At 39.3% G+C, this 25,295-nt stretch overlaps 1 protein-coding gene across 2 annotated transcripts in view; it reads left to right on the top strand.

Moving 5' to 3' along the window:
* LOC6505482 (transcriptional activator protein Pur-beta) overlaps nucleotides 1-25,295 on the top strand; it is a 505,448-nt gene that overhangs the window by 286,217 nt on the left and 193,936 nt on the right. For both annotated transcript variants that reach the window (XM_014904427.3, XM_044717615.1), the window contains exon 5: nucleotides 9,962-10,064. In XM_014904427.3, coding sequence (XP_014759913.1) covers nucleotides 9,962-10,064 — 103 coding nt within the window. The remainder of the gene's footprint in view (nucleotides 1-9,961; nucleotides 10,065-25,295) is intronic.

The raw sequence follows: 25,295 nt of genomic DNA, 5'->3' as shown, positions 1-25,295 counted from the left end.
TTGTTCTCCTTTTTATACCCTTGCAGAGGGTATTATAATTTTGGTCAAAAGTGTGCAACGCAGTGAAGGAGACATCTCCGACCCTATAAAGCATATATATTCTTGATCAGGATCACCTCCTGAGTCGATATGAGCATGTCCGTCTGTCCGTCTGTCCGTCTGTCCGTCTGTCTGTCTGTCTGTCTGTTTCTACGCAAACTAGTCTCTCAGTTTTAAAGCTATCGAGTTGAAATTTTGCACACATCCTTCTTTCTGTTGCAGGCAGTACATAAGTCGGAACGGCCGGGATTGGTGGACTATATCCTATAGCTGCCATATAACTGATTGATCGGAAATGCCATAACTTCGTTGTTTTTTAAGATAGAGGGTATAGAGGCCGACTATATATATATATATATATATAGAGGCCGACTATATCCTATAGCTGTCATACAACGATCGGAATTGGCATAACTTTGGTGTTTTTTAAGTTAGAAAGATGGGACTTAGTACGGATTCTATTTTGGACAAAATCTGATTTGCCAAATTTCATAAGGATCGGCCGACTATATACGATCTTCTATATATCTAATAATATAAGATGCGTGGCGCCACCTAGCGGACTGCGACTGAACTGCAAGGGTATATCAACTTCGGCTCCGCCCGAAGTTAGCTTTCCTTTCTTGTTTTTGTTTATTTTACATTTTTCCTACCTATTGTTTCGCATAGCTTTACGGGCTATACTTCTAAACGAGCGGAAATGGTTCCGCACGCTTTTACAAAAACTTTGTCTTATATGTATTTTATAGTATATATATAAGTAGAGGCATGCTCCAGTTATCTGGTGACCCGTATCTTCTGCGTCAGCTGGTCGTCGCCGGTTTGCTTCACTGACGCTCCTTCGTAGGCGGAAGTGGCGGTTTGCCCCTCTCGCTGTTGATCTGCTGCAAATGTCCGGATCTGCTGCAAATGCCTATTGGCTCAGGTGGGGCCGGTGCCGGTTTTCACACTGGTCTTGGGCTTCAGGCATACGCAATTGCATGCCGCAGAAAAGAGTGGTCCGGGGCAGTCGGCCGGGCACGTCTTTACCAGCGCCGGTATCTTCTTCGCTGGCGGTGGTTGCAACTTTGTTATCAACTTGTTTATATTTTGTATTTTATGTGAGTGAGTTGCAGCAATTGGTCGTCTCTCTGTGAGGCTTGTTTTTAAAAAATCAAGCTCAGCCTGAAACTTTTGTGCAGTCGACCATGCGGGAGGCGGTGTTTTAGTGAATAACAGCCACTTAATGTGTGCTATTCTTTTGTTCACCTTATTTTTAACACTTCCGCGTCTTCCCATTGCTTGCACTCAATTCACTCAGTTATTTCTATTCTCCGTTTTCCTCGCATGTTGGTTTGGCTGTTGCTGGTTTTGCTGGAACAACCTCTTATCGGTCATCCTTGGCAGGACAGGTTTCCTTGTTGGATTAGATTACGTAGTAAACTTCCCAAACTGTATTCTGATAGTTCTTTCTTTGCATCTCACATTATTGTATTTACAGAAACTTGGTTAAAGCCGGAGATCTTAAGCTCCGAAGTTTTTCCTAGTAGGTACACCACTTTTAGATGTGATAGAACTCTGCGAAGGGGAGGAGGAGTGTTAATCTCTGTAGACTCCAAACTCGCTTCTTAAGAGGTAAAATTACAAGAGTTTGGTGACATTGAATTCCTTTGCATCAAAATCACTTTGTCTGATTAATCTTTGTATGTTACCTGTTCTTACATACCACCTTCGTCCGAACCGCCAACATACTGGCAACATTTGTCCGCTATTCGTTTGGTTTTCGATCGTCTGTCTGATGGTGACCAGCTGATAGCTCTGGGTGACTTTAATATCCCAGAACTTATGTGGTCAAATGTTGAAAATTCCGTCTTTTAAGGTTAACTCCCTCCACGACTTCCCTGCTGGCATGTTCGACATGTCACTCGGGCAAATTAACCACGTTAGAAATTCTTTAATGGACCTATGTTTCCTTTAAATAACTTATGTTAGGTATGTAAGAACCTTTAAATAACTTATGTTAGGTTCTGTTGGACTTATGTTTCGTTTCTGATCCTGATGGAATTACTCTTTCCAGAACTTTGCCCCTTTCTGACCCTGAGGATCCATATCATCCCACTCTTGAGCTTTCAATCGAAAACAACTCCTTAATTGACCTTAAGTCTACACTTAAATCTCATAAAGTTCTTTTCTTCCGTAAGGCTGATTTTATGAAATTAAATAAGTTAATCTCGGAATTTGATTGGTCTGATTTACTGGTATGTGAGGATATAAACATCGCACTACAAAAATTTTATTTCACCTTAAACTCATTTTTTGACGCTTGTGTGCCGTGGAAATATCCGTCCGCTTCAACGAATCCACCTTGGTATACAAGGCATCTAATAAATTTAAAGAATAGTATGAGTAGACTTTCAAATGAACAAAGATTATGTGGCTGTACAGTTAGTTATTCTACATACTTAGTAGCTCGGTCCAATTTCACCGTGCATAACGCAGAATTTTATAGGAGTTATATTCGCCGCTGCAGGATTCAGTTTACTCAGGATCCAAAGCAGTTTTATAACATTGTAAACACTAAGCGTAAACATGTATCTTTTCCCCCACTGCTTACGTTTGAGAACTCTTATGCGAACACCGATCAGGCAATGGCCGATCTCTTTGCACAGTTTTTTCAAACTACGTATTCACCTAGCAGCAGTTTAGCTCAGCCTTACACTTATAATATCACATCGGCCAACCTTATATTTCCCCCATCTTTCGATCAAAGTGGTGTGTTGTGGGATCTTCTTAAGGTCAAGCCCATGTATTCGCCAGGCCCTGATGGAGTACCAGGCTGTGTTCTGAAGAACTGCGCCAAGGCTCTGTGCAAACCGCTCGTTAAACTCTTTAATCTATCGCTGAAAACTTCGATCTTTCCCTTTATGTGGAAAGAATCCTTCATTATTCCGCTGCATAAAAAAGTGAAAAAATCCGACGCTGCGAATTATAGAGGCATCTCTAAATTGTCAGCAATTCCAAAGTTTTTTGAAAAACTTATCACTCCACATTTGCAACACCTATTTTTCTTTAAAGATGTTACCTCGCGTTTAGTCCGCGCCACATCTGGAGTGCCCCAAGGAAGCCATCTTGGACCCCTACTTTTTACACTGTTTATTAATGACTTGCCCCTTGCCTTAACTAATTCACTTGTACTTATGTACGCTGATGACGTTAAGCTATGCCTTCAGTATAAATTCACTAGCGCCCAGTCTAGACTTCAATCCGATTTGGATAAACTTCAAAATTGGTGTTTAGGAAATAACCTAAAGCTTAATGGATCGAAATGTAAACTTATGTCTTTTTACCAATCTAGTCCTTACCAGGCTATGTACTTTCTCTATGGGATCGCCTTAGAACGATTAACTCAGGTTAACGATCTAGGTGTCCTATTAGATTTGAAACTTAAATTTACCGACCATATATCTACCATGGTTAATATTGGTGTGCTTGGTTTTATTAAAAGATGGTCAAAAGAATTTAATGACCCGTACATAACTAAAACGTTATATACATCACTGGTCCGTCCGATTCTTGAGTATGGATCGTGTGTCTGGAGTCCTCAATATGGAGTACACCAAGATCACATTGAATCTGTACAAAAAAACTTCCTTCCTTTTGCGCTTAGGGGACTTAATTGGGATGCAAATCTTTACCTCCCCTCTTATCGTAGTAGACTTTTACTAATCAACTTATCATCATTAGCAAACCGCAGAACGATGCTGGGTGTGATGTTTCTATACAATCTTATTTATGGAAATATAGACAGCCAGCATTTACTAACACGCTTAAATTTTAACGTTTCTAGTAGAAGGACTAGAAACTTTCGTCCTCTACTCCTCAGCCATTGTAGTTTGACATACGCCCAACACGATCCGTTCAGGGTATTATGTTCGGACTATAATGGTCTCTACCACATCTTGTCACATTGCTCTACTAACAATCTTAAATCGCTTATATTAACCGCCTTATCTGTCCAACACTCTTCCTCGTGATATCTTTCTCCTACTTTTCGCTTAACTACCGAGATAGATCCGACTATTCCCGCGATTCGAGCCGTACGTCACGCGGCAGCGTCTCTCGGTCGGTTGGACGGGAGGTGGGCTGTACGTATGCAGTGGGAACCGCGCAAAAAAAAAAAGTGTTGCCGCTCAATATTTATGTTGTGTTATAAGAACTCATGTGTGCCACATTGGTTATATCGTCAAAGTCTTATCCTCATTCACTACCTTTTCAATGGTTTTTAAATTAGTGCTGTTATCTGAGTAAATTTCTTTTGGTGTTCCTCAAAGTGCCATATACTGGGACATAGAAGTTGTGGGATACTTCTATGTGCACAGCTCTTAATATTAAACACGTGAACAGAACTCCCCAACGCTATTCTTTGTGCTCAAAAACGTTGACGAGGATCTGGCTAATGTAGTCCCGTATACGTAAAGGGACTTTTAAAGGAAGCTAGCCTAGCACCTGGTAGAGGGGCCATTGTTGGGTATTTAGGTAAGGCAGTTGTGATTTTACATTTTTAGAAACTCTTTCGAACTTCCTTAAAAAGAACTCGCAGACGTGAAATGGGGAAATAGATTCGTATCAAATTAATTGTTGGAGCATGTGATGAGGTTTTTTGTAATAATCCTTGGCGATCAAGAAGGTAATCCGTTATTTTTTGGGCAATACGATGGCGTCACCTGCTGTTCAATTGATCAATTCTCCCTTGCACAAGTATGACATCTTGCACAAGTATGACACCTCCAAATAGACGTAGATTCAGAGAACATCCAATGCCCAGTTATTCCCAATGCCCAATGCCCAGTCTTATACATGTGTGGTATATTGGTATAGAAATAAAAGGAATATTTGTTAAACGAACCACCCTTTGTTATTTTTGGGCTCGGGCAGTCACGTCGAATCTATAAATTTGGTGGAAGGACCCACAAACTCTGTGAGCTAGCCGCGGCATTTGTTGCGAGCACCAAACAGCCAACTTGTTCGATACAATGGGCACGACAGCCTGCAACCAAGAATTATAGGCCTTGGGATCATAAGCAATATTATGTGATGAAGCTAAGGATTTACGCCTAAGGATATGCCTGTCGGGTCAAGCAGCCGCCGGAAACTTTGGCCGCCAATAATTTATTGAATTTGTGACGTCACTTTCTTTTATATTTATTTCTCTATTCGCGTCGCCCGCTCTCGTGTTGTGTGTGTACACAACTAATAAATATAAATATAAATGTATATATATATATATATATATAAATATATATGTATAAATTTAGAACATTAATTAAAGCTCCCGAAAACGCTCGGTAACTGAACACTGCCCCTAAGTATTTTTGTTGAAAGTTGGATTTTTAACGGGGGAAGGATGTTTGGACTTGTCCGAGCATTAAATATTGTAATTATCGCATATTTTTTTCTCTTAGTGTAACTAGCCGCCATCTTCTTTGAATCTCCCAGATTCGCATGCACTTTATTGTTCTTTTGTAGGGCATGCAGCTTTTGGGCAGTTTCCGCGCAAGCTCTTAATTATGCACTTGTGTATTCGGCATTGATTGGACCGGCCGCTGCGTTTGTTTTGGGGTTAAATTGACCCAAAATAAATATTGAAATTGAAATTGGATATGTTTAATTCGGCCGCTAAAGAAAAGATTATAGCGTTACATCTATTGAATTGAGTATCCAGTTGATTTTTTGGAAACCAACTATCAATTCTTTAAACCCACTCTTGGTCTGTAGCATGAAGCATCGCACATCATCTTGGACAACCTGACACCCACTTCAGCAAAAATGGAGGCCAACACGACGGGATATGGCATTCGAGACAGATGCAGTAAGGCCAGCACATTTGGCATGCAAGACACTTTCGCACAGCCAAAAATAGATGCTGGCCTGAGACGAAGAAATCGGCTTGTTGCACGTTTTTAATAAGCAGACAACATTGTATTATTTTATTGTTTCTTTTTGTTTAAAAATTAGAAAACATTTTTTTTTTAAGAAACTAGCCTTCAACCAGAGTAAGCTTTGAGCTATTTTTAAGCTATTTTTAAATTGATAAAATGCTCAGCCAAATACAACTTTAATTTTAAGTCACAAAAAAGTTAAAGAATTAACCACAATTTTAGCGATTAAATTAAAATTTCAAGCCCGCATTTGACAAGAATAAAAATTTTTTGCAAGCGCAAAAAATAATCACGAATATAATGAAGTGAAGGAGTGCTAGGTCATTTTCGTTAAATTAGATCAACTTATAAGCTTAGCACTCAATTTAATAGTGTATAGCTATTAAATGATCCGCAAAAGAGAAAGAATATACTGCTAGTGACGTTCTCATTTTAGAGACTGCAACTTAGTTCATCAGTACACACAAGTCACTCATATCTCTTGCCACTCGACCGACCTTGGCAACGCAACCCATACGGCTCAATCCTTTACAATTTGGAGATTGATATCTCGGTTTGTATTAAAGCCAAAACAAAGGCCATCATAAGAGTGAAAGAAATTAGACAAAATACATATTTCTACTTAAGGCGAATGTTCTGGCGGTTGACATATTCATACAAAACAAGAAAGGAAAGCTAACTTCGGGCGGAGCCGAAGTTGATATACCCTTGCAGTTCAGTCGCAGTCCGCTAGGTGGCGCCACGCATCTTATATTATTAGATATATAGCGGATCGTATATAGTCGGCCGATCCTTATGAAAATTGGCAGATCAGATTGTTTTTCCCAAAATAGAATCTGTACCAAATCTCAACTCTCTAACTTAAAAAACACCAAAGTTATGGCATTTCCGATCAATCAGTTATATGGCAGCTATAGGATATAGTCGACCGATCACGGCCGTTCCGACTTATATACTACCTGCAAGGAAAAAAAGGATGTGTGCAAAGTTTCAACTCGATAGCTCTAAAACTGAGAGACTAGTTTGCGTAGTAACCGACAGACAGACGGACAGACAGACAGACGGACAGACGGACATGCTTATATCGACTCAGGAGGTGATCCTGATCAAGAATATATATACTTTATAGGGTCGGAGATGTCTCCATCACTTTTGACCAAAATTATAATACCCTCTGCAAGGGTATAAAAAAACCAACGATTACGGTTAAGAAACAAAATTGAAAGTCTGTTGGAGTCAAACTCCCAACATTTGTCTAGCTCAAAAAACGAACATACTCTATAACTCTTACCTATCAACATTGTAACATACATAGGTATTTCTAGTATTTCTAGATAGCAACACCACTTTTAGTCGTGACCGATCACTAATTTTCACTATATTCTGAACGGTTTACGTATTGGCATCACTTGTCTGCTATTCAGTCAGGTATTAAATCTTATTACCAATAGTACCTAGCGATTCTTGGGGACTTTAATCTACCAGCCAAAAATCGAAAACTCACAATTTTTATCCATTTTAAACATTATGTTTTCACTGCCGGCCTGTTCGACAAGTCCCTAGGACTTAGGAATTCTTAAGGTCGGCTTCTGGCTTTTTTTTTTTGTTATAGATCCTGATGGAACCACGCGGTCCATAGCTCTACCCCTTTATATCCCCCTTTATACCCTATATATAATTATATTATTCTATATAATTATATAAAATTACTAGCTGACCCGGCAGACTTCGCACTGCCAGCTGTTGTTTTTTTCTTCTTTTCTTAACAAAACTTCTTTTGTGACTTTTTCTTGAAACTTCTTTTGTGATAAAATTTAAAATTTTTCAAACTTAAAAATATTATCTGATACAGTAAGAACTGAAGATAGCTAAAGTAAAGTTTCGTGGAGCTGACCAAATAAATTAAAATACAGTACTAATTACAATTTGTGACTCTGAAATTTTTTCGCGATCGCGATTCACTTTTGTTTAATTTCGAAACGCGACATTAGATCCCCCAAAGCGCACGCGACGAATAATTTGATTGGATTTGAACTTTGTGGAGCGGGAAAAAATTTTAAATTGACCCTTTTTCGTTAGAAACACACATAAATTTATTATCCCCCTAACATTTAGGGGGATGAAAAATAGATGTTGGCCGATTCTCATAGATACCGGATAAGCACAAAAAATTTCATCAAAATCGGTCAAGCCGTTTCGGAGGAGTATGGCAACGAAAACTGTGACACGAGAATTTTATATATTAAGAAGATATAAAATTGTATAATATATATAATTATATATATATCGGATCGTATATATCGTTGGCCGATCCTTATGAGAATTTTACCATCAAATCAATTTCTTTTTAAAAAAATGTTTAAAACAACCCCAAGCATCTTTAAAAATCGAAAGGTTGTGCCATTTCCGATCGTTCAGTTATATGGCAGCTATAGAATATAGTCGGCCGATCCTTATGAAATTTGGAAGATTGGAATTATGTTGTTATATGATCGAAGCAACCACATTACGCTTTAAATCGCCGAATTAGTTTAGTTCCTACGCTTCGGACAAACTTTTACGGGTTTTTCGGGGACTTGAAGACCCAACTCCATGAGTTGGCAGGTTTGGCAGGTTTTTTGTTATTGAAAACAAAGAATTGGATTGCAACGATTGTCGTTATACGCCATACAACTCACTGTTTAAGAATTGGATTGAATATAAATCGGGTTCCCAAAATGAAACCATTTTCAAATAAAACTGATAATGATAGAAAGGGAGTGCCCGTCAAAGAACAGACTTAGAACATAGAATAATGTAATCACGATGAAACTTTAAAACTCGAATCGTATGGTCAACCTGGTCTGAATATCCTCAATTGTGATAGCCTTTAAGTAAAATGGAGACATCCGTCTGTATCTAAACATGTGACGAGCAAACAAGGACGAACAAAGGATGAACTACCCATTGCCACAAAATTATGTTGATTGCTGAAATGAGCTCATTATTTTTCACGACCCAATCTTAGGAACTACCCTATTAGTTAGAACTTGATGAACTTCTTGAACTTCAGCTACATAACAACTATAATATATAGTCCGCCGATTTATATATTATCATTAGCTAAAATGATAATCCTTCTAAAGCCCCAACCTTCTATCTTACAAAACACAAAAGTGATTTCTCATAAAACAGATATATAGCATAGGGTATATTTAACCGAATCTGGGCATTCCAACTTACATATACATGTATATACTGCGTGCAAAGGAAAGAAAGATATGTGCAAAGTTTGAAGTGGTTAGCTTCAAATCTGAGAGGCTTGTTGGCCTAGAAACCGACATACGGTCAGATGGACAAGTTCATATGGGCTGAAGACGTGATTCTAATAAAGAATTTTTAAGTTATTTCGATCAAGTTATAATATAATTTATTTATTCAATTGCTTTCCTTAAGCCTGCTGCCGCATAGGTTAATTAATTGATCGATTCGGTTATACTTTCTCATTTATTAATTAATTTCATAAAAGGCAAAGATTATTTTAAACTCGGTTATTAGGATATACATTTATTAAGACACAGCTATGGCTGCAAAGTAAAATTTTATACTATCATAAAGGTCTGATCCGGCAGTAGCTTGAGGCCCTTGCTTTGTCGCAGCGCTGTCGCTAAAGTACCGGATCAAAATTCGGTAGGTGACTGTGACGATCCCTTGCTGCGCCAGTTATTTGGCAGGGCTCTGGGCGATTGTCCTTGGATTGCGGAGTCGGCAGCTTCCTTACTGCGCGCGTTGGCATGCAACCCGACAATTTATCTTTTTTGGAACGGGGAGCTTTATAATTTACTTTACGAAGCTAAGAAATTGGTTTTAAAAAATGTTTCTGTAAAATGTACACTGTAAATTGTTAAAGATTTGTAAAGACATAAGTTTAGACCTATCCTTACTATTATAAAAATAAAAAAAAAAATTGTAAATCTCTAATGTTGGCTTATGTTACATCTTTAAAACAATTTCATTTTTTTCAGATAGGTGCGGATGGCAGACGAAGTCAAATTTATTTAGCACTTTCAACTGCAGCTGAGTTTCGAGATCATTTATCATCATTTAGTGATTACTACGCATCTCTAGGTATTTTTAATTCTTTTAATTATTTGTTTAATAATAATATCCATTAGTTAGTAATTTTACAAAAGGGCTAGGTCGGTTCTAGGGTTTGACCCGAAGATCGATGATCGGAGACCTATAAATAAAAATTTTTATAAAAATGTACACATAAAAAATATTCTTACCCGGCACGTGTTTATATTGTTTATTTTTATTGTCGCTCGTGCCGAATAAGAATATTTTTTGTATGTACATTTTTATACATTTATTGCCTTTTTTCGTCAACAAAATTTTGTAATTTTCTTTTAATACCTTTTTATACCCTTGCAGAGGGTATTCTAATTTTGGTAAAAAGTGTGCAACGCTTTGAAGGAGACATCTCCGACCCTTTAAAGCATATATATTCTTGATCAGGATCACCTACTCAGACGATATAAGCATGTTCGCCTTATGTGTCAATTTTTAAGCTTTGTAAGTGCAAAGGTTGATAGCTTAAAACTGAGGGACTAGTTTGCGTAAAAAGAGACGGACAGAAATGCTTCTATCGAATAAAAAGGTAATCTTGATCCAGAATAATATACTTTATAGGGTCGGATATGTCCCATTCACTGCGTTGCACACTTTAGACCAAAATTATACTACCCTCTGCTACAGATTAACAAGAAAGGAAAGCTAACTTCGGGCGGAGCCGAAGTTGATTTACCTTTGCAGTTTATTAGCAGCTTATTAGATATATGTCAGATCGTATATAGTTGGCCGATCCATATGAGATTAATATTACTATTAAATCAATTTTCTAAAAAAAAAAATGTTTGAGAAAGTCAAAAGCATCTTTAACAAGAAAGGAAAGCTAACTTCGGGCGGAGCCGAAGTTTATATACCCTTGCAGTTGAGTTGCAGTCCGCTAGGTGGCGCCACGCATCTTATATAATAAGATATATAGCGGATCGTATCTAGTTGGCCGATCCTTATGAAACTTGGCAAATCGAATTATTTTGCCAAAAGAGGAATCCATTGAAACTCCTATCCTTCTAACTTAAAAAAAAAACGAAATTATGGCATTTCCGATCAATCAGTTATATGGCAGCTATAGGATATAGACGCCCGATCCTTATGAAATTTGGCAGATCATATAAGTTGGCACAAATTAGAATGCACAGAAAGTCCCATCCTTCTAACTTGGAGGATTCTAAAAACAACGAAGTTATTAAACGATCAATCAGTTATATGGCAGCTATAGGATATAGTCGGCCGATCCCTATGAAATTCGACAAATTAGATTGTTATAAATATAACAAATATAACATGTGTGGAAAGTCCCAACCCTCTAACTTAAAAAACAACGAAGTTATGGCATTTTCGGAAATCAGTTATATGGCGTTCCGACTTATATACTGCCTGCAAAGGAAAGAAGGATGTGTGCAAAGTTTCAACTCGATAGCTTTAAAACTGAGAGACTAGTTTGCGTAGAAACAGACAGACGGACAGACGGACATGCTCATATCGACTCAGGAGGTGATCCTAATCAAGAATATATAGGATATATAGGGTCGGAGATGTCTCCTTCACTGCGTTGCACACTTTTGACCAAAATTATAATACCCTCTGCAAGGGTATAAAAATACCAAGGTTGTGTTACTTCATATCGTTCAGTATTATGGCAGCTAGAGGATATAGTCGGCCGATCCCAATGAAGTTTGGTAGATCGGACTCTGATCATGGGCTTCCAGCAAATTTTCGAAGTTATTACTTGAAAAAATACTTTTTTTATTTCGAAACACGGTAACCAGGTAGTGTGCTAATTTTGCGGAACATGATTCTTTTTGTATTATTTGTAAAAATTATAACCTATTTTCGCATTTATTTTCCCCTTAATTATTCCTAGATGTAATTAATTGTTAATTGATTGAAAATGTGTTAGAGTAATTTATCCTTACTTTTAATTATAATTCATTTAAGATAACAGAAAATACTAATTTATAAATTTAAGGGTAATCGAGTGAACCTTAAAATTAATAAAATATGAAAAAATATGATTTTCTATAGTAATATGGAGTCGGAGAACACGAAAATGACATCCGTTGATCCGTTAAAGGTATGGTACTCATCTTTTTCACAAAAACTTTTATTAACCATTCGTAGTTTAGAACAGTGCACTGTTATGAATTTTCCCATTTTTATCGTAACACAAGCCAACGGAAAAAATTATCCACGCATAATTTAACCTGCTTCATATACTTAAGGGTCCCCTGATACAAAGTCCAGACAAGAATAAATCCTGATTATAAGCCGCTGTAGCTAAACATATTGTGATTATTTTAATTTATTTGGCTGGAGGCTACTTGGCCTAAGCATGCGCGACGAACGGTTGGAATACGACACGAGCCTGCCTGATAAGCTGGTGGATACGTAGCCAAAGCAAAGTCCACACTTTTAAGCGTTCAGTATCTTTTCTCCAAGAATCGAGCCCGCTGACGACCGGTCAGATACTGATTGATTAAAACGCTGATTAAAACGGTCAGATACCTACCGTCGAGTTGACAACAGGAATCCGTAGCTGGGGGATCTTATTGATGTGAGCCTGGAAGATTAAGCGTCGATTACTTAATACGTACAAGATCAAAGGCCACATCATAATTAGCGTGTGCCATCTCCAGCGCTCTCACGATCTCTAACGTTGATTCTCGTAGACAAGAATCGAGGCATGTAAGCTTCTCTATTTTGGTTAGGTGAGGATGGCTGTCAATGGTGGTTTTTAATAGGGCACAGAAATCCAGCAACGTGGCCACTTAAAGTTGGCAACGGTAACGGGGTTTTCCCCCGGAGCACCTTTCTATACCATTCGTGGAACCTGGCACCACTGGTTCCGTCGAGAGTGAAAGAGTGAAATGCCTTCCTCTCATTGAGAAGAGTCTCATAAAGCGTTTGGCAATTTTCAATTGAATCAAGGCATCAAGACGCCCCAATTTTTTCCGCAAATTACTTCTGGAGCGTTGTGAATCTCTACAAGCTGTTCTCCACATCTTTCAAGATTATAAGATTACAATAAACAAGTAAATAAGTTACTTAATTACGATAAAAAACCAGACCAGAATCTCTACCAAAGCTACCAAAATGCGCTTTAAATAACAACAATGGCATGCGAAACTGGGAGACAGAAGGAATAAATGCTGATAACAAGCTGTTACAGCTAAACTCCTATGATAATTTTAATCAATTTTGGTGTCTGCTTTATTAAACTAAGAGACCGAATAAAGTAGTCTAGTTGAATAAAAATCCAACTTGAGCGGAACACTTTTTGAATAAAAACACTCCTGTCTGCAGACGTTATTTTACTATTTCGGTTCATGCTTTTCCGTTTTCTTTAAAGTTTTGAGGATCAGTACCACTTTTTGTCTTCGGCTTAACCTGTTAGCAAATATTGTTTAAAGAAATGCTACGTCCTTAAAAGCTATAATTTGTACTTTTCTTCGTCATTTTACGCACCATTTTTAGGTTTAGCTCTTCGTAAATGCGAATGCGTTTTTTAAGTGAGCGAATACGATAATCGAATTCTTTTCGATAATCTAAAAAAGAATCGCTAGTTATAATTAACAAGATTGTCTAAAACTCTTAGACTGTAGCTAAACAGGTGCTACCATCATTTTAATTTAATTGGCCAAATAGTTTTATGGAAGTTGTACACTTAAAAGCACAAGACGAAAAAATCAAAAATCAAATTAATGTTTAAACATGTTTAAAATTCAATGGTAACTTGATTTTAAAATATTTGAAGTAATTTAAAATATACAACAGTTAGAGCACTCCAATTTTTTGTATATTTATTTGTATGAATTTGTTATATATATCACTATATTTAGCTTAAATTGTATATTTAAATAAGTTCATGATTTAAGTTTAAGTTCATGATAATAAATGATTTAAATTTGAAAGCTCTATCTGTTAATCTGAGATGATAAAATTAGCAAAGGGTACATAAACTGATTTCTGGTTTGTTGCAGCATCTTTTACTTGAAAAATGAGAAACAAATGAGTTTAAAACAGGTTTCTCTGTCTAGTTAAAAATTTTTAATTTAAAGTATTTTACATTTTAAATAAATTATAATTAAGAGTAAGGATAAATTATTTTAATAGAGATTCCATCAATTGAAGTGGAATAATAAAAGATTAATTTCATCTCTAGAAAATGCAAGATGATAAATTTAATAGGGTAGTCAGAGGATAGTCAGAGAATCGGAGCAGTACCTGACAATACAGCTCCAGAGACATCCAAGGTTGAAAGAGCATTAGAAAAATCGGGACAAACATTTGGACAAGTAAATATTGCATATTCGGAATTTAATAAGGGTATGTAGAATTTAAATCATATGATGAATATTAAGAATAATAAACTGCTTGCAAATGTAAAGAAAGTTTGTCTGATGAAACAAAGATACAGACTTAAGAAAAATTTTGTAAGCCGAGAAAGACGAGAAAGGTGTTTATTAATCCAAGGCGGTTTCGTTAATGAACACGATGAACTTTCAGGAAAAAATTCGTCCAACGCGTTGTGAATTACATCACAAAAAGAATCAGTAGCAGCTTCGATAGAGCTAAAAGATGAAATATATTTTCAGTCAATTCCAACCAAATGAATGCAAAGAGCATTATAATAAAAAGTTTTTCGGAAACATTTAGTACGAGGGATTATTAGAGATATCAATTAACACAGAAACCAATAGTGTAGGATGGTGTCAGTCCTCAGGACCTGAAGACCGATTTACAGTCACAGAAGATATCATATAAGAGAAAATAAAGTCTAGAGATCTGGTAAGTGTGATAAGGATGGGGTTAGTTTGGAAAAGAGCAATTGCAATTAATTCTTCAATAAATGCATTGCGACAAGTGGCATGCAGGGAATTGTCATCTTGTCATCGATATCTAGGATTTTTGGGAAAGGTTGAAATCACCCATAATTAGCACAAAATAAGAGTCATTGACTAATGATAAAACAAACTTATTAGCCTCAAGATGGTAAAAATATACAGTATCCTCAACCGATGGAGGTATATAGGAACAGGTCATGAAAATATGAGTCAGTCCAACAGCTATTTTTAAAGCGATAAACTCGATTCCAAACTGATTCGGGAAAGAGATTAGTTCAGCTGAGAATTTATTATTAACAGCAATGAGGACACCACCACCGAAAGATGGTCTATCCATTCGAAACACAGTGTACTTTGCAACAAAAATTTCATAATCAGAGACTGTGGAATTAAGCCAGGTTTCAGTAAGTGCAATAGCATCAAAATCAAAAGAAGAACTCTTAGTAAAAAATTGGCTCAAGTTACCCAGAATACTTCGAACGTTTTGGTAGCGGCAAGAAGAATCATATTATTTATTTTTTTGGAGCTGAATCGGCATAGTTGGGATTTAAAGGATCTTTGTTAAAAATTCATTCATAATACTGTACTCAGGTCAGGCTAACGGATTCAAGTGATAAGGGTTTCAAGGGTTTAGGAGGTGTCTCCTGACATCATCAGTGGCATCCGGCATAAGGCGGGATACAAATATGGCTTTACGAGGTGCAACAGCTGTAAGCGTAAGCCCTGAAGATCTTTTTTCAGGCGCCACACCAGTGAGAGGCGTAGGAGATGGTACAACAGGAATTTGCAGGTTTTTCAATGATGAAGGATCCAAGATGATAGGTGGACCAACACTTCTTGACGATTCCATTTTCTGACTTGGTGAACGGATCACTTCCAAAGGAACATCAGTAAGCGATGATGAATTAGGCTTAAAAATGTATCCAAATGAATCGCATGAGAAGCAGGGGTACCCAATAAATTGACCGCCATCGGTTTGTTGTTCGGAATTTTTCTCCTTGGAGATTTACTTCAGATCAAACAAGAAAGGACAGCTAACTTCGAGCGGAGCCGAAGTTGATATACCCTTGCAGTTAAGTCGCAGTCCGCTAGGTGGCGCCACGCATCTTATATTATTAGATATATGTATAGCGGATCGTATATAGTCGGCCGATCGTTATGAAATTTGGCATATTGAATTATTTTGCCTAAAGAGTAATCAGTACCAAGTCCCATCTCTCTAACTTAAAAAACACCAAAGTTATGGCATTTCCGATCAATCAGTTATATGACAGCTATAGGATATAGTCAACCGATCCCGGGCGTTCCGACTTATATACTACCTGCAAGGAAAAAAAGGATGTGTGCAAAGTTTCAACTCGATAGCTCCAAAACTGAGAGTTTGCGTAGAAACCGACAGACAGACAGACGGACAGACCGACAGATAGACAGACGGACATGCTCATATCGACTCAGGAGGTGATCCTGATCAAAAATATATATACTTTATAGGGTCGGAGATGTCTCCTTCACTGCGTTGCAAGGGTATAAAAATTGAGTCCTAGGTGTAAGGAGTGGCTTATTAAGTACAGAAAATTGCTTAAATAGAAACAATTGGCTCAGCTAGGACTATAACTCAAGCACCCTTTCACCCCCAACATTAAAATCTTATTAATATCTTATTTTACTACAAAACCTCAACTACTTAAAGAGAGTTCAAAGCGTAAGAAATCCTCTTATAGTGATATGCATGTTGCGACTAATTCTCAGCCGACAATTATGCAGCCGCTTATATCTCTATTTTTATACACCAGGCACACGCCATCTTTCAAAATTCGTGTGCCCTTGCAGATGTTCAAAACGATTTGTTCCGCCAGCTTTTGGCCAGAGAACATTTTCGTCCAACAAGATCAGCCAAGTACAGTGAAGAAAAAAATAACCAAACCTGTGGGGGTAAAAAAAAAACATGTAATGCCACAGACCCACCTTCCACCTCATCTTCCTCAGTTTCAAAAAACTAATGCCATCACTAACACTTACCTATCAGAATACTAGAGGGTTACGTAGTAAACTAAACCCAAACTGTCTTCTGATAGTTCTTTGTTTGCATCTCATATTATAGTCTTAACAGAAACTTGGTTAAAGCCGGAGACCACTCTTAGATGTAATAGAACACTAGGAAGGGGAGGAAGAAAGTTAATTTCTGTGGACTCGAAATTCATGAAGCATCGCTCCACCTCTAATAACTTATTGAAACTAACATCTTTTGCCAAGGATGGGTTCCAGTGTTTTGGGATTCCCATCTGATCTATTTATATGGATTTCGAGCTACTTGTCTGGGAGAACCCAACGTGTCTTCTTTAAAGATGTTACCTCGCGTTTAGTCCGCGCCACTATACTAGCTATACTAGCAATACTCTTCCTCGTGATATCTTAGTCCTACTCTTCTCTTAAACTATCTCGGATCTATTCCCACGATTCGAGCCGTACATTTCGCTGAAGCGGCCCTCTTTCGGTTGGAACCGCGCGAAAAAAAACCTTTGTAAATTAAAAATTCGTATAATTTAGAATCACTTAAGTTATCGAAAGATATTTTAGATCTTTGGGAACGTTTTTAAATATTTGACTTTCTTTAATGTCAAAATCTATGGAGTAAAAAAAAAAGTTTTGGTGTTTGTTAAGTCATAAAAATTTAATATTAAATCACAAAAGACACAAATATTTAGACAAGAAAATATTAGGTCATAGCTTATATAAAGAACGATGATAAGATCCACACTTTGGAACTGTTAATTTATAATTTTTACATATCGCTAAATTTCCATTAATTTACCACCTAAGCAATTTCCATTACCTAATTGGCTTTAAATATTGAACTATTATATTACTATTATATAACTTTATTAAGTCAGTCTCAGACAAACCTATTCTGAACTTAGTTATGTCTTCACGTCCAATTTTTTTAAGTTCAAGTCGCGGCAACAAACCAGTAATCGGTAACCGATTACCTTAACCTTACATTTTCGAAGAGGCTTGGGAAAGATTCGTTAAAAATGATGCAAAAATTTATGGAATCGAAAAGCAACCGTGTTGCTTCGAAAGTGGATGCTTCGAAGCAACAAGCTAATGCAAGGCACGATCCGGATGAAAGTGGCTCAAGAACAAGTAGAAAATCAAGTTCAAGAGCAATCCCTTGTCGTTGTCCCCATAAATGAACGATTAGCCGAGTTATGTAGGCGCCAAGGAGGAGAACGAGTAGAGTCCGTCAATGGGGTCTTACGAGATTTTAAAGCGCCTGGAGGACCCCTAGGGGACCTACTAAAATCGTTATGGGCCCAAGTCAAAGAAATCCACTTGACAGTCTTTGAGGAATTGTAAAACCCAATATACAGTGGATATAACAAACAGGCATACATACCCGCAATTGCAAGCAGAGGTGCAGAATGCTACGACAAATAGCATGTGCAAATGCCTCGGATAAACATTCCAAAATTTGATGAGGATGCAATGAAATGGACGAACGCAACAAAGCGAAGCGTTGGTTATAATAAAGCGAATGGTTTGCTCTGAGCTATCACAAATTTTCAACCCATTAGGTTTATTTGCGCCAGTTGTCGTAAAGGCAAGGATTGTAAAGAACTGTTTTGTTAACTTTTGCTCGCAACAAATGCCGCGGCTAGCTCACAGAGTTTCGGGGAACGTTCCACCGAATTTATGTATTCGACGTGATTGCTCGAGCCCAGAAATAACGCAGTGTTCTTCGTTTAACAAATATCCTCTTTATTCTCACCGGCTGCTTGGCTCAGCCGACAGACATCTCGTCCTCCCGTCGATCCCCGATCCCCGCTCCAGGTTGGTGCCAATACACACGCCCTTCCAAAGCTTGCGCCCAGCAGGATGTGTGGTCTTGATGCCTGGCGCCAAAACGGCTCACGGTTCCCTCCGTTACATGCTCCAGCTTCGGGGCCTGTGCTGTCGCTGTTGTTGTCGTCGGCGCTCTTCTGTCGTCGTTGCTCCCTCGTCGTCGCTGCTCCCTCGTCGTCGCTGTTCCCTCGTCGACGCCGCTGCTTCTCGTCGCTTCGCTGATCCTCTCGTTGCTTCTTCGGTATCCTTGGCTCACTGGGAATGCCCTTTCCCTAGAAGACTCGGTCCCGATTTGCTTCAGGGGCCCTCCAAATTTAGTGCCAGAGGCGCCCGTTAATCCTTGCAAATCTCGCTTCCTGCCGTTATTCCTTCGCTCCTCTGCTTTCGCCGTTAACTTTCTCCAATTCCCGCCGCATTTCTATCGGCGGGCTTTCTTTAGTTGCCCCCCCTGTTTGCCCCGCTTGGGGCTCCGATCCGTATTGTTATTGTGCTGGTCATCGGACTTCGTTCAGATACCCCCGCGTCCCCCTTGGTCAATCCAATTGCATCTCTGTGTTTTCTGCATTTTTCTAAACACAGCTGCGCAGTCGCGGGCCGCTTCGTTCCCCGCCGTCCTCGCTCTCTCCTATAACATACGAGCGTGGCCGCGGAGGGCTCTTTCTACTTCTTTCGTGTGCGCCACCGTGCTGGTTTCTCTGCCCCTGCTGCTGCCCTCGCATGCCGTCTGCACTCGACGCATTTCTTCTCTTCCGTACTTTCCAAACACCGACGCGCTGGCTCACCCGACGCCGCCGTGCTAGCTTGCCTGTTTCCCTCCCGCTCCTGCCCCTTGTTCCGCCTGTCTTGGCGTGTGGGAGATATAATATTCTCACACTTCCCCCGTCTTCGGGAACGACAGAAGCTTCATGGTTCCAGCTTCCTATTTGTTTTGCTTTTGTTACATTTTTTTTCCGGTTTTTTTTCTTGTGTGTGGACCCTTATCCACATCCCCCTTCTTCAGGTGACATTAGATTTGTTTCCCTTATATTTATACCCTTGCAGAGGGTATTATAATTTTGGTCAAAAGTGTGCAACGCAGTGAAGGAGACATCTCCGACCCTATAAAGTATATATATTCTTGAAGAGGATCACCTCCTGAGTCGATATGAGCATGTCCGTCTGTCCGTTTCTACGCAAACTAGTCTCTCAGTTTTAAAGCTATCAAGTTGAAACTTTGCACACATCCTTCTTTCCTTTGCAGGCAGTATACAAGTCGGAACGGCCGGGATCGGTCGACTATATCCTATAGCTGCCTTATAACTGATTGATCGGAAATGCTATAACTTTGGTGTTTTTTAAGTTGGGACTTTCTACACATGTTATATTTGACCAAAATATCTTATGTACAAAATTTCATAAGGATCGGCCGACTATATCCTATAGCTGTCATAGAACGATCGAAATTTGCATAACTTTGGTGTTTTTTAAGTTAGAAAGATGGGATTTGGTACAGATTCTATTTTGGGAAAAACAATCTGATTTGTCGAATCATAGGGATCGGCCGACTATATCCTATAGCTGCCATATAACTGATTGATCGGAAATGCTATAACTTCGTTGTTTTTCAAGTTAGAAGGATGGGAGTTTCAATGGGGGTTCCTCTTTGGGCAAAATAATTCGAAATGCCAAATTTCATAAGGATCGGTGAACTATATACGATCCGCTATATATCTAATAATATAAGAGGCGTGGCGCCACCTAGCGGACTGCGACTCAACTGCAAAGGTATATAAACTTCGGATCCTCCGGAAGTTACCTTTCCTTTCTTGTTTTTTTTGTTATAATTTATATAATTATATAATTATAATTTATTATATTTTTGGTCAAAGTTTGCAACGCAGTGAAGGAGACATCTCCGACCCTATAAAGTATATATATTCTTGATCAGGATCACCTCCTGAGCCGATATGAGCATGTCCGTCTGTCCGTCTGTCTGTCTGTCTGTCCGTCTGTCTGTCCGTCTCTCTGTCCGTCTGTCTATCTGTCTGTCTGTTTCTACGCAAACTAGTCTCTCAGTTTTAAAGCTAGCGAGTTGAAACTTTGCACACACCCTTCTTTTTCTTGCATGCAGAACATAAGTCGGAACGGCCGGGATCGGTCGACTATATCCTATAGCTGCCATATAACTGATTGATCGTAAAATCCATAACTTTGGTGGTTAGAACTTTGGTGGTTAAGTTAGTGTCGGGTCAGGCAGCAGCCACGTCATAAATTGAATCAATATAAATGTAACATATATATATAAATGTAATAATTATAGTTAAGCATATAATCATTTTCTCATCGCTGTTGTTAGTCGCAAGCCGACTCTTCTCGGCCGCTCGACTTTATTTTATCTTTGTCATTAAGTTAACGAGCTTTCGCCCGTCCTATGCTAAAAGGCGGGCCCACTTGTACTCTCTATCTCAGTGCATACGCATTCTAAATCGGACCTTCTGGCACTCCATTTCATATGCAAACAAAATAAACATTTTATAACGTTGTGAAACATAAAATTCCCCTTTTTGTTATTTTGGAAAAAAGGGAAAAAGGCTCAATGACCAAACATTGGTGACCCCGACGTGATCTAATTAATTATAAATTATAATTAATAAAATAAATAAAACAATTCCACGAGCATAACACAGTGCGAACATACCCGTTTCAGTTTTTGCGCGGTGTTTTAACATATGTATGTGCATTTTTGAACATAAACGCACACAGTGCATACGTGAAACAATTATTTTGTATTTATACATAAATCATTTAATAATATAAATAAATACAATACATACAATTGTTATCCGGTCCGCCAACATACATACATACATACATACATACGTTCCACTTGCAAGTGCATTCGACTCACACAAGCGTTCATATAAATATACATTCCACAACTCAGTGTACGGTTCTGAGCGCACAGTGGGATAAATCGTGTTCGCTGCGCTCAAATATATTTAAATATAATAAAATAAACAAGAACTATAATTTTGGCGCCAAAATTAATTTGTGCGTGTTTTTTACCTAAATTGAGCGTATCTCAATTATAGTGGCGATGAACTCCAGCGGCGCCGTTACAGGAGAACCCACTCCATCTCGGAGTGCGATTTTAAAATGCAAGGCAAAGGGTATCCTCCAAGATTTGAAGAGGATCCAAGGCGCCCTGCAGCCAATGTCAAAGGTGGAGGATGCTGTACTCCATGTGCGTCACGGCCAGTTGGTCGCCATGTACAAGAATTTTAAGGCCATCCACGGGGAGCTTGATGAGTTAGACATTGCTGAAATAAGCAGCGACTTGCGATGGACAGTATCTGAGCTTGTAGCTACGATACATGCCGAAATCGAGCACGAGACGTCGTTGCGCTCTGCTCGAATTGCTGCCCATTCCACCCTTGCCAGCGGAGTTTCCAGTGTCCAGGTGGAACCAGCGCTCAGTCGGTGGTTTTAAGCCTCGCCTCCTCTTCCTCTTCCTACTTTCAGCGGATATTCAGGTGGAGGATATTCAGAGTGGGCTGAGTTTCATTCGGTCTTTTCGACGATCGTAGGCTGCAATCCTTATATAAGTAAGGTTTTTAAATCTCCGAGGAGAATTATGATGTCGCAGTGCAGCTTTTGGAGAATCGATTTAATAACCGTCGGTTGTTATTTCAGGCTCATGTGAACGAGATTCAGGCCTCAATTTATTGGAAGGTGACTCAGTGGCAGCGCTTCGAGGGCTGTCCGATAAGTTCAATGCCCATATGCGAGCCTTAAAAAATTTGGGGACGACAGTTCAGCGATTTTTATGTTGATGATCTAATTTCCGGAGGTGACTCCATAGAGGAGGCTACCAACATAATGCAGCAAATATCGGGGATCCTCGCCGAGGGCCAATTTCGGTTGAGAAAGTAGTGCTCCAATATTTCTGAAGTGCTCTCTGACGTACCGGAAGAGGATCGAGAGTCTATCATCACAATCTGAAGTGGAGATTTATGGATTTTGTGACGCCAGCATTGAGGCTTATGGTGCTTGGTGCATTTATGGTGCATTTATGTCGTATCGAAGGGTACAAGGTCAGAAAGTCATTTACTCTGCTCAAAGTCCCGAGTCGCTCCTCTAAAAACAGTTACGGTACCTAAACTGGATTTATCTGGAGCAGAGTTGCTGGCTCGGCATATGTCGGAAGTAGCTCAGTTGAAGGTCTACGATGGGAGGTATTTCTGCTGGTGCGATTCTGCTGTGGCGCTGTCCTGGATTCGGGAGGGGCCTGCTCGTTTTAATGTTTTCGTCGCCAATCGAGTTTCAAAAATCCAGGAATTGACCAGAACGATGGAATGGTCCTACGTCTTTGAACCCGGCAGACATCCTCTCGCGTGGTGCTCTTCCCAAGGAGTTAGTTACTGACAACCTGTGGTCCCATGGCCCTGCTAATCAAATCCCCGTACGTTGACGTGACAGCTGGGTCCAAGTACGCCAACTCTTTTCCAGCACTGCAGCGTGTGTTCGCTTATGTGCAAAAGTTCTCACAGCGAGTCCATCACAACGGTGTCACTGCTAGCGACATCAAGGCTGGAACCCACCTATTATTGCGTCTGGTGCAGCGTGTATATTTTTGGGATGACATAAAGGCGCTTCAGAATGGAAAGGAAATTTGGCATACTTGCCACATCCTCTCCTTTTTTAGACAAGTTTGGCCTGTTGCGTGTTGTCGGTCGTTTAAGAAATTCTACATTGGATTTTGATAGTCGCCATCCAATTAAATTGTTATATATATTATATTGTGTAATGATATTGCTATACTTGTTGATTTCCATGAGCGTAATCTACACACGTGCTCTGCTGGCTATTATTCGATCCTAATACTGGCCGATCGGGGGGAGGAAAACGGTGACGAAGGCATTGCACAAGGGTATCCGATGCTTCCGCACCAAGCCTCGGTTGCTGGAGCACATTATGGCTGATCTCCCGGAGCAAAGAGTCAGCGGTTGTCAGGTTTTCGGAGTGACTGGTGTGGATTTTTGTGGCCCATTTTACTATAAGCCAGAAGATCGCAATAAAGCTCCCGTAAAATGTTACGTGAGTGTTCTCATTTGCTTTGCCACTAAAGCCGTGCACTTAGAGCTTGTAAAGGATCTAGCCACATCTGCGTTTTTACATGCTTTAAAACGGTTTAAATGCACTCGCCGAAAGCCTCAGCACATTTGGTCTGACAATGCGACCAATTTTGTTGGAGCTAAGAACGAGCTAAAGGATCTGCTCCAACTCTTCATAAGCGATGAGCATCAACGTGCGCTTCTGGAGTTTTGCGCGATTGAGTCCATCGAGTAGCATTTTATTCCTTCTCGATCTCTGCATTTTGGTGGACTCTGGGAAGCGGCTGTCAAAACCGCAAAGCATCATTTTTACCGGGCCGTTGGATCCTCCGTTCTTGGATTTGACGAGCTGCGAACTCTGCTTTGTCACATTGGTGCTGTCATAAACTCACGGCCTTTATTGTCTCTTTCAGAGGATCCTGCAGACCTTGATGTTCTAACGCCATCCCATTTTTTAACTGGTGGCCCGTCAGACAGTTTTATCGAGCCTGATGTCACAATGGGTCAGGCAGCAGCCACGGCATAAATTGAATCAATATAAATGTAACATATATATATAAATGTAATAATTATAGTTAAGCATATAATCATTTTCTCATCGCTGTTGTTAGTCGCAAGCCGACTCTTCTCGGCCGCTCGACTTTATTTTATCTTTGTCATTAAGTTAACGAGCTTTCGCCCGTCCTATGCTAAAAGGCGGGCCCACTTGTACTCTCTATCTCAGTGCATACGCATTCTAAATCGGAGCTTTCTGGCACTCCATTTCATATGCAAACAAAATAAACATTTTATAACGTTGTGAAACATAAAATTCCCCTTTTTGTTATTTTGGAAAAAAGGGAAAAAGGCTCAATGACCAAACATTGGTGACCCCGACGTGATCTAATTAATTATAAATTATAATTAATAAAATAAATAAAACAATTCCACGAGCATAACACAGTGCGTTCATATAAATATACATTCCACAACTCAGTGTACGGTTCTGAGCGCACAGTGGGATAAATCGTGTTCGCTGCGCTCAAATATATTTAAATATAATAAAATAAACAAGAACTATAATTTTGGCGCCAAAATTAATTTGTGCGTGTTTTTTACCTAAATTGAGCGTATCTCAATTATAGTGGCGATGAACTCCAGCGGCGCCGTTACAGGAGAACCCACTCCATCTCGGAGTGCGATTTTAAAATGCAAGGCAAAGGGTATCCTCCAAGATTTGAAGAGGATCCAAGGCGCCCTGCAGCCAATGTCAAAGGTGGAGGATGCTGTACTCCATGTGCGTCACGGCCAGTTGGTCGCCATGTACAAGAATTTTAAGGCCATCCACGGGGAGCTTGATGAGTTAGACATTGCTGAAATAAGCAGCGACTTGCGATGGACAGTATCTGAGCTTGTAGCTACGATACATGCCGAAATCGAGCACGAGACGTCGTTGCGCTCTGCTCGAATTGCTG

Source organism: Drosophila ananassae, assembly GCF_017639315.1.
Source record: "Drosophila ananassae strain 14024-0371.13 chromosome 4 unlocalized genomic scaffold, ASM1763931v2 tig00000054, whole genome shotgun sequence".
Lineage (NCBI taxonomy): Eukaryota > Metazoa > Arthropoda > Insecta > Diptera > Drosophilidae > Drosophila > Drosophila ananassae.
This window is presented reverse-complemented; position numbering and strand designations above follow the sequence as displayed.